The sequence below is a fragment of the Molossus molossus genome, unplaced genomic scaffold, assembly GCF_014108415.1.
Source record: "Molossus molossus isolate mMolMol1 unplaced genomic scaffold, mMolMol1.p scaffold_m16_p_11, whole genome shotgun sequence".
NCBI classification, from domain to species: domain Eukaryota; kingdom Metazoa; phylum Chordata; class Mammalia; order Chiroptera; family Molossidae; genus Molossus; species Molossus molossus.
In genome coordinates, this window is record NW_023425346.1 from 61801012 (window position 1) to 61816118 (window position 15107).

The 15107-nt window shown below is 35.9% G+C and overlaps 1 protein-coding gene across 4 annotated transcripts in view; it reads left to right on the plus strand.

Annotated features, from left to right (window-relative positions):
* HIBCH (3-hydroxyisobutyryl-CoA hydrolase) overlaps positions 1 to 15107 on the plus strand; it is a 156252-nt gene that overhangs the window by 88338 nt on the left and 52807 nt on the right. For all 4 annotated transcript variants that reach the window (XM_036253436.1, XM_036253435.1, XM_036253438.1 and 1 more), the window contains exon 6: positions 1532 to 1584. In XM_036253436.1, coding sequence (XP_036109329.1) covers positions 1532 to 1584 — 53 coding nt within the window. The remainder of the gene's footprint in view (positions 1 to 1531; positions 1585 to 15107) is intronic.

The following is a 15107-nucleotide window of genomic DNA, read 5'->3' on the forward strand; positions in this document are numbered from 1 at the left end:
TATTTATTTCCGGCATCTGGGGATTTCCCTTGTTTGGCTTTGAACTTGGATATGCATTTTAAATATATTTTTTTTTCCTAGAATTTCTGTATGTTTGAAGTAGGAGTGCGGGAAAGAGGCTGTTTCCCACTTTAGCTCAGTGAGCCAAATTGAATGGACATTTCTCACTTCTTTAAGCCTAAAATAGAACATTCCAAGTTTACTTATAATGTTTTCTTCATTCTAAAAATTTATACCACCACTGTCCATTAGGACTTTCTGCAGTGATGAAAATATTCTATATCTGTGCTGTCCAGTGTGATATCTACTAACCACATGTGGCTAATGGGCACTTGAAATGAGGCTAGTGTTACCAAGAAACTGAAGTTAAAATTTTATTTAATTGTAAGTAATGTAAGTCTAAATAAGTATGTTTAGATGGTGTAGTACTATGCTAAATAAAAGGAAATGGAAAAAACAAAGCTTTAAGTAGTTTGAAAAGAGTATGGTAAAATGTTAATGTACAGAGAGAAAGCCTTCAAGGTATATCTCTGTACATTGTAATGATATTTTAATCAATAAGGAGTTTGACAAGTTCTGGCTTTGTGTTCTACATCAATTAGCTTCTAATATTTTATATCTGAAATACATATATTTATAACTGAAATGGTATGTGTGTATGTATCTCCATTTTAATCAGTAGATAAATTTCCATAGTTTCTGGGGAATTATAGTTCAAAATCAAGGGCTATCGAAGTCCTTGTGAATGTGAAATTAGATTTGTGCTTTGGTGGCCTATTTGGCAAATTGGGAATATTTATAGAATTGCTAGATGGATCAAAACTGCAGTTTTATATTGACCTTTGGTAAGGAAATAATATAGGCAACAAACTGTAACAGAAGCTCAGTGATTTACATTTTTGTTGTTGTGAACAATTCCCCCTCACAAAGGGGGGTGGGGAGGGACAGAGTAAAAGTTTACAAAATTTTTGAGCTGATCTTCTGAGGCCATATATTAATTCTTGTCATGTAGTAGATGAGGCAACTTATCTATGTATAATATATGATATACACATATGTTATGCATATAACGTGTGTATATACATATACACACGTAAGTATGTATATTTATACCTAACTTCCAGTCCATGCTTTTTTCTTTATGTTACACTTCTCTTTGTATCCATGTATACTTGAGATATATGGAAAAAAGTTATGTTCTTTAAAATACAACTGTGTATAAAAACACCAGTGGCTTATAAGGCATTTGTTAATCATATTTCTCAATAGCTGAATTAAACAAGGTTTCCATTTGTTCCAAATTGGAGTATTAAGTTTTTAAATGATAATGAACAGATGATTAGGATTGTTTATGGATTGTCGTTTTAAGAAGAACATTTTACAAGCCATACATTTAGCCTACCTTGGGATTTTTTGTAAAATTTTCCTAGGGAAAATACTCAAAATTCATGTAATGTGATATTGGGGGGCGAGAGTGGCGGTTAAAGAGTATTTTAAACATTGCAGTTAATTATAGCTCTTTTTCTTTTAGCTTCTTGCCAGAAACCGTATATTGCATTTATTCATGGAATTACAATGGGTGGGGTAAGTAGACTGTTTTACTTTCATCGTTACTATGTGAGTTATATTAAAAATAAGTTTATTATTATTATTATTTTTTTTTATCCTCACCCGAGGACATTTTTCCATTTTTTGTTCAGATAGAGCGGGAGGGAGAGAGAGGAAGAGAGAGAGAGAGAGAAACATCGACGTGAAGGGACACATCGAGTGGCTGCCACCCACACAACCGACCAGGGCCGGAGACAAATTGCAACTGAGGTACGTGCCCTTAGCGGGAACCGAACCCGGGTCTCTCTGTACCGCAGGCCGACGCTCCAACTGCTGAGCCAAACCAGCCAGGGCTATTATTAAATAGAAGTAGGCCGTGGCTAGGTAGGTCAGTTGGTTAGAGTGTTGTCCTGATACGTGAAGGTTGTGGGTTCGAATTCTGGTCAGGGCACATACAAGAAGCAACCAATGAATGCATAAGTAAGTGGAACAACAAATTGAAAGCAAACCAGGAATTAAGTGATGAATATAATACAGTAAAACTCATTGAAACAAAATTGTGTTTGGATTTTAGAGCCCTGCAAGTTTCAGATATAATATTTACTTATAGCACTTTTAGACTGTCTCCACCCAAAAGAAAATGTTCTTAATGTTAGGTGAATAGAGGGGATGTGGTTGCCTAGACTGTATCTGTTGCACAAAACCTCACCTTAGTGAAAATGTTTGGCTATTTTATGAAGTTCTCTGAAACTGCATTTCTGTCTGTTGAAAATATTTATTTTGAGTCTGTGCTATTACAAAGAAGTCTTAAACGTCACTGGTCTTAAATTTGATATGGAGTTGGATTGGACAAGTGGTAAATTGTATGGTACTGACTATAACAAAGACAGACCTTTAAAGAAATGAGAGGTCAGAATGAGCCTTCATGGCAGGAAAAGGTAGGATTTAGGTAGATAGTAGAAGGCCAAAGGGTAGAATTTAAACTTTCACCCGTTCCAGTGTTTCAGAGATTTAGACATTGGGAATATAAGAAGTCCTCCTCTTTTTCTATCGAATGGTGCTAGATAAAGCCGGTTGGGCACTGGGAATTCCTTAAAACTTGCACGTCATTTTGGGAGGGGATTCCACTAGCAGCTCTGGTTAGGAAGCAGGCTCAAGGGCAATCTATGAGTCTCTGCTTGGTGACAGGTACTGAGCATGAGTTAATTGTGTTGTGTGTGTGTGGGTTTTTTTTTTTTTTTTTGACAAGGAAGTGTTAACATAGGGAAGATAAGAGCTCCCTAAAAAAATACTGCAGAACAAGGGGAAGAAAAATAATCTGAAGCATTGAAGGTAGAGCTGTTCTATGAATGTGGAAGGAACCAAGAAAAAAATGAAAACAAAAAACATTGGGGATACTTCCTAACATGTAGAAAGATGTGGCCCCAATAAAATAGGAAAAACAACCCATAAGGAGACAACAAGTTCAGATGAAAGGTTAATAGGTTGAAAAGGTGAACCAGGAAGGATGACTGGAAATTAAAATGCAGTAGCAGAACTGACATACCACTTTGAAAGCAATAGATTAGAAGGAGTCAAATTTGATATTTATTTAATAAGACAAATAATAACATGTCTCTGGAGGACAAAAAGGATAAAGGTAAAAATGATGAGAATGAACATTTTTTAGGTAATGAATGTGAAAGATACTGGAAACCCAACAAAGGATTGATAAATATTCCATGGAAAGTAAATCAAATAGTTGGAACAGAAATGATAGTCAGATATAATTAAAAATGATTTTCTTTAATTAAAAACTAAAAACGCAATAAAGGGCACAGTATTTCAGATTAAATCAGTGAAAAGAGTTGCATACTTAGATAAAAGCTCAGTGAAGTTTTTTAAAATTATAAGATTTAAGGAAAAACCAGAACAAAAAAACAACTGCAAGTGTTCAGGCCAAGGAGTGGGAATGAAGGGGAGGTTAGTGAATTCAGATTATGTACAAAAGAACATAAATCATTCTGGTTTCAGACTTTGTTGTATTAAGTGCCAGAAGACAGTGGATTGATGAAGTTGTGAAATAAAGTAATTCAGACCCAAGAAATTTCTATCAAATCAAGTTATCATTTAGTATAACTATAAAACAAAAATATCCTCAGAAATGAAAGGACTTGGAAAATATATTGCTGACATACTATTGTTGAAAATATTTCATTAAACATTTGGTCTAGTTGACCAAGAGATTACTCAAATTTAATAACACAGACTAATTTTTAAAAATATTTGTTGATTTGAGAGAGAAGAATCGGGGCAGGGGGGAGAGACATCAGTTTATTGTTCCACTTATTGATGCATTCATTGGTTGCTTCTTATATGTGCCCTGATTAGAGATCGAACCCACAATCCTGACATATTGGGATGATGCTGTTACCAACTAAGCTACCCAGCCAGGACCAACACAGACTAATTTTGAAATGAAAGGTTTGGTGAACTGTTTTCAAGGTGTTATCCCTGCACCAGTTGTATCCGCTGCCCTTGGGAACTTGTTAGACATACACATTCTTGGGACCTACATCAGAGTCACACTGTAGTGGTAGAGCTCATCCGTCTGTGTTTTAACAAGCCTTCCTTGAGTCATGATAAGTGTGAGAACCAATTAGTGCCCCAGGTCATCCATTGTATGTAATAAATTGACTTCTTTCCTGTTTCTGTCCTATGCTTCAAGCATGGTACCAGTTATAGACCATCCTTGGGAAAATTGAGAAAATAGTCAAGTTGTTTACGGTGTCATGTGGCTCAGATGAGGAACCACTCAGAAAAGTTCTTTTATATTACATATTATTAGTTCCTCCTAAAAAGAACCACATATACACCTATGTGTCTGTTCTCCCATCAGATCTGCCACCTACATGTTTTATATATAATTTATATCTAATTCATCCTTAAAAACCAAAGTTCTACCCTATTTTGACAGTCTTAACTATTACTATGATTAGATGTGATTTCTTCCTCCACCGACACTGCATTCAGTCATACTTCAAATTTTGCATTTATACTTTATTAGTTATTATGAAATATACCTAAGTATTTTTGTGGTCTATAAGAGCAAAGACCAGCGTGTCTTTTTTTTCAATCTTCCCATAACAACTAGAAATGCAAAGGGTGTATTTAATAAATTATTAAAACAACTCTACTCTATCCCCAGACAGGTGGCTCAGTTGGTTGGAATGTTGTCCCATGCATCAGAAAGGTTGTAAGTTTGATTACCAGTCAGGGCACATACCTAGGTTGTGGGTTCGATGTCTCAGTCCCCCCACCCCCACCCCTATAGAGGAGGCAACTGATCAATGTTTCTTTTTTTAATTTTTTAAAAATTGATTTTAGAGAGGAAGAGAGAGGGAGATAGAAGTAAAAACATTGATGAGAGAGAACATCGATTGGCTGCCTCCTGCATGCCCCCCAGTAGGGATTTGGCTCACAATCTGGGTATGTACCCTGACCAGAAATCAAACCGGCAACCTCTTGGTGCATGGGTTGATGCTCAGCCATTGAGCCCCACCACCCAGGCCTGATCGATGTTTCTTTCTCACCAGTGATGTTTCTCTCTCTCTCCCTCTCCATCCCCCCCTTTTGTCCCTTCCTCTCTCTCTAAAAATCAATGAACATATCCTCAGGTGAGGATTAAAAAAAACAACACAAAAAACCCAGCTTTACTCTAAATAATAATAAACATCTTTCATAGCCTTGAAAGAGAGAAATTTAATACTGGAAGTGAACCAGTTCTTTATTTTTGCAATGGGATTTTATAGGTATCTTGGTTTTGAAGGCTGACTTTTCATGTCTCATTTACAGACTTTGCTTAATCTAAGACTCGTAGTGAACTCCAGGTTTTTGGGGTTTTTTTTGTATGTGCTGCTAGCGGGAACCAAACCCGGGACTCTGGTCCGCAGGCCGACACTCCAACCGCTGAGCCAAACCAGCCAGGGCTGAACTCCAGCTTTTGAAAAAGTAATCTTCTAGGTCAGTGGCTCTCAACCTTGGCAGTGTTTTAGAGTCACTTGGGAGTCTTTATAAATCCCAGTGCCCACGCTTTACTCACCTCCCAGAACAATAAAATCAGATATTGGACTGAAACTAGGCATTTTTAAAACTCCCCAGTGATCCCAAAGTGAAGTTAGGTTGTGAACTGCTGGTCTATCTATTCAGTGTGTAGTTCAGTGTTATCTGTGGATCTTTTTCATAGTTCTCTTAAGACCATGGTTTCCACAGGTTAGCTTCTATCAGAATCATTTAGGGGGCTTGTTGAAACACAAATTCTTCATCCTACCCTCATTTCCAGTTTAGTCAGTTTGAAGTGTGGCCTGAGAATTTGCATTTCTAGCAAGTGGCCAGATGCTGCTGCTGATAGTGAGGCTCCTCACTTTAGGAACTCTATCATAAGGTGTTGAGAACATGGAGTTTGTTATTCAAAAGGCCTTTATTTTTAGAATTTTTATCAGAACCTGAGTGTTATACAAAATTATTTTTAAGTATTTCATTAATATGTATTATATTTTAATATATAATATATGCTAATATTTTAATATGGAAGTATGAGAATAAGATAAGCTCATCTGAGGATATTGTTGCATTTATCTTCAGATAGAGCAGGAGAGAGATGGGGGGAAGAGAGAGAGAGAAACATTGATGTGAGAGAGACACATCGACTGGTTGCCACCCACATGACCCCAACTGGGGCAAGGGCTGAACCACAACCGAGGTACGTGCCGTTAGCGGGAACCAAACCCAGGACTCTCTGGTCTGCAGGCTGACACTCTAAACACTGAGCCAAACTGACCAGGGCACAAATTGTTTCATATAATGTAAGAAAGAATTATAAGAAAACCTGAACCAACTAAAAGATGGTACCATAGAGCTTGATTTTTTTTTTTAGATATTTTGTTCAGGTAGAGTGGGAGGGAGAGAGAGAGAGAGAGAGAGAGAAACATCGATGTGAAAGGGACACATTGGGTGGTTGCCACCCACATGAACCAACCAGGGCCGGGGACAAACTGCAACTGAGGTAAGCGCCCTTAGCAGGAACCGAACCCGGGTCTCTCTGGATCGCAGGCCAACGCTTTAACCGCTTAGCCAAACTGGCCAGGGCTTTCTTTTCTTTTTTATAGAAAATGTCTCTTTTACTGTCTTTTGTTATCCACCATGAAAAGGAGCATAACACTTTGTAGAGGGATGGCTAATTTTGTTATATTTCAGATTTCAGAAATTTGAACATTTACTCAATATTTTGGTATACAGTAAAATAAAAATGAATGTTTTTGAGTGCTTCTTCACTTAGTTGATCAAAATTATGTAAGATATAATTCCAGTGTTTTTGAAAGAGATAATTATTTTACGAACAGCAATTTTGAAAGAATACTATACTCTGTTTCCTAGGAAAACAAAATTTTAATTTCCTTTAGTCTTTATTTGAAATATCTGAAGTCATATTTTCTCTAATATATAACAGAAAGGCAAATTTGCTTTAAAAATTAAGATTTGAAGTATGTATAGAGCAGAGAAAAATCCTTAAATTTTTATTCTATGTATGTAGTGCCTTCCCAACTGAATTGGATTTAAATAACTTTTAAGTTTCTTTTCTTCCTTTCTCCCCCCCACCACCTTTCTTCCTTTCTTTTCTCCCCTTCCAATGCAATTTACAATTGAAATAAAGTTAGCTGCCCCGAGCCAACTCAAAATATGGGTGCAATATGGTATTGTTTTTGTGTTTCTCAAAGTGTTCTTAAAATGGTGCTGGCAGAAGTGTTTTGTGATTATTATAATGGAAAATTGAAAGTTTTAAGGCATATTTAGAATGGGTATGTTCTGGCCCGCCTGTTGTTGCTCACTGGTTGAGCATCTACTCATGCACCAGCAGGTTGCTGGTTCAATTCCCAGTCAGGGCACATGCCCAGGTTATAGGCCCAATCCTCAGTGAGGGGCTTACAGGAGACGACCATTCGATGTTTTGTCTCATCAATGTTTCTATCTCTCTTTCCCTCTCCCTTCCTCTCTCTCTCAAATCAATAAAGAAAAAAAAAATAAAAAAAAAAAAAAGAATGGGTATCTTCTGGTAATTGGAGAAGATGTGGGAATTGGAGTGGAAACAATGAACATATTGTGGGGAACAAACCAGCCATATGGAAAACTGACAGGTACTCATTGTTTATTTCTATTTTTAAACCTCCCTTGAGGATATTTTTTATTGATTTTAGAGAGAAAGAGAAAGAGACAGAAACATTGATTGGTTGCCTCCTCTGCATGCGCTGACCAAGGATCAACCCGTAACCTAGGTATATGCCCTGACTAGGAATCAAATCCTCCACCTTTTGGTGTATGGGATAATGCTTCAACCAACTGAGCCACCTGGCCAGGGTGACTAATGCTGAACTAAATGGGAGCTACTGACTGAAATTAAAATTCATTGCTGATTAATTGAGACATGTCCTTTTTTTTTTAAATTTATTTATTTTTGTTACAGATGTTTTTCCCCCCTTCCCCAACCTCCCTGCCCTGTCCCGTTTTGTTGTCCCTGTCCATTGTTCATGCACACATGCATATAAATTCTGTGGTTTATCTCTCCCCCACCACCCCCTCTTCTGGGGATTGTCAGTCTGTACCCCACTTCCACGTCTCTGGGACTGCCCCATTCCTCAGACTGTTATGTTCATTATATTCCACAAATAAGTGAGATCATATGATACTTGTCTTTCTCTGTTTGGCTTGTTTCACTTAGGATAATACTTTCCAGGTCCCTCCATGTAGTCTCAAAGGATAAGAGATCTATCTTTCTTACAGAGGCATAGTACTCCATTGTGTATATGTACCACAGCTTTTTTTTTTTTTTAAATCCTCACCCGGCGACATTTTGCCATTTTTTGTTCAGATAGAGTGGGAGGGAGGGAAGGAGAGAGAGAGAGAGAGAGAGAGAGAGAGAGAGAGAGAGAGAGAGAGAGAGAGAGAGAAACATCGATATGAAAGGGACACATTGAGTGGTTGCCACCCGCATGACCAGCCAGGGCTGGGGACAAACTGCAACCGAGGTACGTGCGCCCTTAGTGGGAAACAAACCTGGGTCTCTCTGGACTGCAGGCTAACGCTCCAACCACTGAGCCAAACTGGCCAGGGCTGTACCACAGCTTTTTTATCCATTGGTCTACTGATGGACATTTGGGCTGTTTCCAGATATTAGCTATTGTAAATAGTGCTGCTACAAACATGGGGGTACATATATTCTTTCTGATGGGTGTTTCAGGCTTCTTAGGGTATATTCCTAGAAGTGGGATCTCTGGGTCAAATGGAAATTCAATTTTTAATTTTTTGAGGTAACACCATATTGTTTTCCATAGTGGCTGCACCAGTCTGCATTCCCACCAGCAGTGTACTAGAGTCCCCTTTTCTCCACACCCTCGCCAACACTTGTTTTTTGATGATTTGTGACAGGTGTGAGGTGATACCTCATTGTTTTTTTAATTTGTATCCCTCTGATGATTAGTGATATTGAGCATTTCTTCATATGTCTCTTACCTATTTGTATGTCCTGTTTGGTGTCTATTTAGTTCCTCTGCCCATTTTTAAATTGGGTTCTTTGTCTTCCTTTTGTTGAGCTGTATGAGCACTCTATATATATTGGAAATTAACCCCTTATCGGATGTATCCTTGGCAATTATGCTCTCCCATACAGTGGGTAGCCTTTCCGTTTTGATGATTGTATCTTTCGCTGTGCAGAAGGTTTTGAGTTTGATGTAGTCTCATGTGTTCATTTTCTCCTTTGTTTCTATTGCCTTAGGTGATGTGTCAGTGAAAATCTGCTGTGTATATTTTTCTTCTAGGATTTTTATAGATTCATGAGTCATATTTAAGTCTTTTATCCATTTTGAGTTTATTCTTGTGTATGGTATAAGTTGATGGTCCAGTTTCATTTTTTTGCATGTAGCTGTCCAATTTTCCCAGCACCATTTATTAAAGAGGCTGTCTTTACTCCTCTGTATGCAATTGCTACCTTTGTCAAATATTAATTGAGCATTTTGCCTTGGGTCCATTTCTGGGTTCTCTGTTCTGTTCCACTGGTCTTTATGCCTGTTCTTGTGCCAGTGCCAGGCTGTTTTGATTACAGTGGCTTTGTAGTATAACCTGAAATCTGGTAATGTGATCCCTCCAACTTTGTTCTTCTTCTTCAAGATTGTTGTGGCTATTCGGGGTCTTTTTTGGTTCCATATGAACTTTTGAAGTATTTGTTCTAGTTCTGTGAAGTATGTCGTTGGTATTTTGATGGGGATTGCATTGAATCTATAGATTGCTTTGGGTAGTATGGACATTTTAATGATGTTAATTTTTCCAATCCATGAACAAGGTATGTGCTTCCACTTTTTTATATCTTCCTCTATTTCTTTGTTCAATGACCTGTAGTTTTCTGCGAATAGATCCTTTATTTCTTTGGTTTAAGTTTATTCCTAGGCATCTTAATTTTTTTGCTGCGATGGTAAGTGGGATTGTTTTTTTTCAGTTTCTCCTTCTGTGAGTTCATCATTGGTGTATAAGAATGCTGTCGATACCTTGATGTTAATTTTGTATCCTGCTACTTTGCAAAATTTATTTATTAAGTCTAGTAAATTTTTGATGGAGTCTTTGGGGATTTTTACATATAGTATCATGCCATCTGCGAATAATGACAATTTCACTTTCTCCTTTCCAATTTGGATCCCTTTTATTTTTTTCTTCCTGTCTGATTGCTGTGGCTAAGACTTCTAGTACTATGTTAAATAAGAGTGGTGAAAGTGGGCATCCTTGTCTTGTTCTGAGACATGTCCTTTTTTTATGAAAATAATTAACAGCCCTCAAAGATTGAATTATATTAATGTATTGTAAAGGTTTATAAGCTGTAAGAAGTGTGTTCATTTCTGAAATGTATTCTGTTTTTCTTGCTGCTGTTAGTGACAATGAATAGATGACATTTTAAAATACCATTTTTAATTATAAAATGCTCTGTTTTTCATAACAACATTTTATTAATAGAACCTGTGAGCTTGTGAAAGAACAGATTAAGTAATTTTGTTAACTACATTAAGATTTTTTTTCCCCAACAAAACCAAAGAAAGAAAGAAACCCAGAAAAGTCATATACATTGATATTCAGGCTATCAGGAAATATATGATTTCAAACTTTTTTTTTTAAAGCAGTTTTGTAGGCCTATTGATTCCTTTTGCACATTTCAAGGTAAAGTAGTTACTTTATAGTTGACTTAAAAATAGAACAAAGATCTCCAAGGAATCTAGATTTAACAAGAACCCTCTCTATTTTTGAAAGAAAATCTAAAATAAGTTACAGCTCAAACTAACTGAAATAAATGGTTCGCAAGTACATGTGCTTAGTATACAATCTACTTAGGCAATAATCCCATTTTTCTTCCAAAGCATAAGTCAATAAATCTTTCCTGCTGAACTATAAATTCCAAGGTCATGGACAAAGATGTTTATTAGTATATTACAATGTGGAAATAATGCCACTAAACCTCCAGTTCCAGGTTTCATAAACATTAATAGAAATAGAAGATTAAGAAAGTGTGAAGTATGGTTTTCATTCTTAGGTACTGAAAAAAATCCTAGGGTAAGCTCTCTTCTTTTACATGATCTAACTTCTGGTCTCACTTTAATTGATCTTTGAGGTTACTAACATTTTTTATTGCTTTCTTTTATTTTTTAATTTTATTTTTCAACTACAGTTTGCATTCAACACTTTTTTATTAGTTGCACGTGTACAGCATAGCAGTCCGACAATCATATACTTTAGACAGTGATTCCCCTTGATATTTCAAGTACCCACCTGGCACCATACATAGTTATTGTGACATGATTGACTATATTCCCTATGCTGTACTTTATATCCTCATGACTATTTACTTTTGTACAGATGATATGGTAGTTCTATTTTTAATTTTTTGAGGAACCTCTGTACCATTTTTCATAGTATCTGTACTAGTTTACATTCCTACCAGCAGTGTACTAGGGTTCCCTTTTTTCTATATCCTCACCAGTATTTATTGTCTCTTTTTGATAATAGACATTGTTAACAAATGTGAGGTGATATCTCCTTATGGTATCGATTTACCTTCTCCTGATAATTACTGATGAACTCCTTTTCATGTACTTCTTGACTATTTTGTATGTCCTCTTTGGAAAAATGTCTATTCAGATCCTTTGTCCACTTTTTTTTTTTAGATTTTTTTGTGGGAGGGAGAGAGAAGAAGAGAGAGAGAAACATCTATGTGAAAGGGACACATTGAGTGGTTGCCACCTGCACGACCCAGCCAGGGCCCGGGACAAACTGCAACCAAGGTACATGCCCTTAGCGGGAACCAAACCTGGGTCTTTCTGGACTGCAGGCCAATGCTCTAACCTCTGATCCAAAGTAGCCAGGGCCCTTCATCCACTTTTTAATCGCGGGGTTTTTTTTTGTTTGTTTTTGTCATTATTGAGTTGTATGAGTACCTTGTATAGTTTGAATATTAACCCCTTATCAGATGTATGGTTTGCAAACTTTTTTCCCCATTCCATAGGTTGCCTTTTCATTTTGTTGATGGTTTCCTTTGCTGTTCAGAAGCTTTTAGTTTTATGTAAATCACTTGTTTGTTTTTGATTTTTTCAGTTTGCTTTTGCTGTCACATCCAAAAAATTATTATACCAACATCAAGGAACTTACCCTCTGTTCTCGTCTAGTATTTTTATAGTTTCAGGACCTACATTCAAGTCTTTAATCGATTTTGAATTGATTTTTGTTTATGGTGTAAAATAGGGGTTCAGTTTTATTTTTTACCATATGGATATGAGGTTTTCCCATTACCATTTATTGAAGAGACTGTCCTTACCTCATTGTATATTCTTGACTCCTTTGTTGAAAAGAAATTGACCATATATGTGTGGGTTTATTTCTGTACTATATTCTGTTCCATTGACCTTGCTGTCTGTTTTTATGCCAGTTCTGTAGTGTTTTGATTACTATAGCTTTGTTATATAGTTTGAAATCAGGAAGTGTGATGCCTACAGCTTTGTTCTTTTTAGGATTGCTTTGGGTATTTGGGGTCTTTTGTGGTTCTATACAAATTTTAAGGTTGGTTGTTCTATTTCTGTGAAAAATGCTACTGGAATTTTGATAGGTATTTCATTGACTCTGTACATTGGTTTGGGCAATGTGGACATTTTAACAACATTTTTCTAATCTGTGAGCACAGAACATCTTTTCATTTATTTGTATCTTCTTTAGGTCTTTCATCAATGTCTTATTTTTTTCAGTGTATAGATCTTCTACCTCTTTGGTTAAATTTATTCCTAGGAATTTTGTTCTTTATGCACTTGTTAATAGGATTTTCTTTTAAGTCTCTCTTTCTGAAAGTTTATTAGTATATCAAGGACAACTGATTTTTGTGTATTGATTTTGTATCCTGCAACTTGACTGAATTTGTTTATTAGTTCTAACATTCTTTAGGGTTTTCTATATATGTCATCTTATTTTAAACAGAGACAGTTTACTTTTTCGCTTTAGATTTGGATGCCTTTTATTTCTTTTTTCTTGCCTAATTGCTCTAGCTAAAGCTTCTAGTAAATGTTAAATAAAAGTGGCAAGAGTGGGCATCCTGATCTTAGAGGAAAAGCTTTTCTGTTTTCCTTGATGAGTATGATGTTAGCTATGGACTTGTCATATATGATCTTTATTTTTTAAATTTATTTTTATTGTTGAAAGTATTACAGATGTTCCACCACCACCCCTATTTTCCCCCCATTTCTCCCCTGCAACTGGCTCCCACCTTCTAGTCCCAGCCTTAACTGTACTATTGTGTGTCCATAGGTTATGCATATATTCATATAAGTTCTTTGGTTAGTTTCTTCCCACCCTCCCCCCTTTGCTCTGAGATTCATTAAACTGTTCCATGCTTCTGTGTTTCTGGATTTATTTTGTTTATTAGATTCCACATATAAGTGAGATTGTGTGATGCTTGTCTTTCTCTGATTGGCTTATTTTGCTTAGCATAATACTCTCCAGGTCCCTTCGTGCTGTCTCAAAGAGTAAGAGATCCTTCTTTTTTACAGTTGAACAGTATTTCATTTTGTAAATATATCACTGCTTTTTTCTTATCCACGCATCTACTTATTGGCACTTGGGGTGTTTCCAGATCTTAGCTATTGTAAATAGTGCTGCTATGAACATGGGGTGCATATATTCTTTCTGATTGGTGTTTCAGGATTCTTAGGATATATTCCTAGAAGTGGGATCACTAGGTCAAATGGCAGCTCCATTTTTAATTTTTTGAGGTATATGGTCTTTATTATGTTGAGTTACATAATATCTACAGTCATGTGCTGCTTCAAGATAGGGATACATTCTGAGACATGTTGTTAGACAGTTTCATTATTGTGTGAACATCATAGCATGTACTTACACAAACCTAGATGGTATAGCCTATTATACACGTAGGCTATATCATATAGCCTATTGCTATAAGCCTGTACAGCATATTACTATACAAAATAACATGAGATTAAATCAAGCACAAGAGAAAATGATGCAATCAAAAGATGCAGTAAATACAGAATGTATGAGTCTGCTGCCAGTGGAACACATCATACTATTTTACAACTTTTTTTTTTATGTAAGTAGAAGGAGTATTCTCTAAAATAATGATAAAAAGTAAACAATATAATGAGTTGATATATGTATATATTGTGAACTGACTACCACAATAAGTTTAGTTAACTATCACCACACATAGTTAACACATTTTTTTTCCTTATAATGAAAACTTAAGATTTAATCTCTCTTAAGAACTTTCAGATATCTCCCTGGTTCTTTTATTTAAAGTAAAACTATGCCTTCAAGAATGGTAGACTGTTACACATAAATATTTCTACCTCAATTATTTGCCTTTGTTAATTATAATTTTTGTCCAACTATAATATGAATTATATGCATTTAAAGCAGGATAAAATATTTGTTTGCTGCTGATCTCTGTATATTAGTCTGTTAAAATACATTAATATTTATATAATCAACATATTAATATTATTAATATGCAGTATTAGCCTCTAAATATAAATGTGAGAAGCATAATCAGTCTTTGTTTTTACTGTGGAGACTGCTGATTAGACTGCTGGTGTCTCAGAGATACATTATGAAACTTACTTTATAGTTACAATGTTAAATTTCATAGCATAATGAAATAATGTATAATGAAAAATCTATCCAGATTTTTAACAAGAGTATCTACCTGTAACAAAGCATCATTTATATCTTAAATGATGGTAAGGAAAGACTCTCACATATTCTCTGATTCTGATGCATTGTTCATTCTGTGCAGGAGCTTACGCATTCTCTCTGATTAGAATTTAAATCCATGACTGTCTGTGTAAGCATTCATCACATCATTCCATTGTATGCCTTCTGAGTTTATTGTTTTCTAACTGTGGTTGTGGCTCTTTTTACTTTGAAACATTTACTTATAATTTTTAAAAACTTTTTATTGTGAGACAATTTCAAACTTTCAGGAAAGA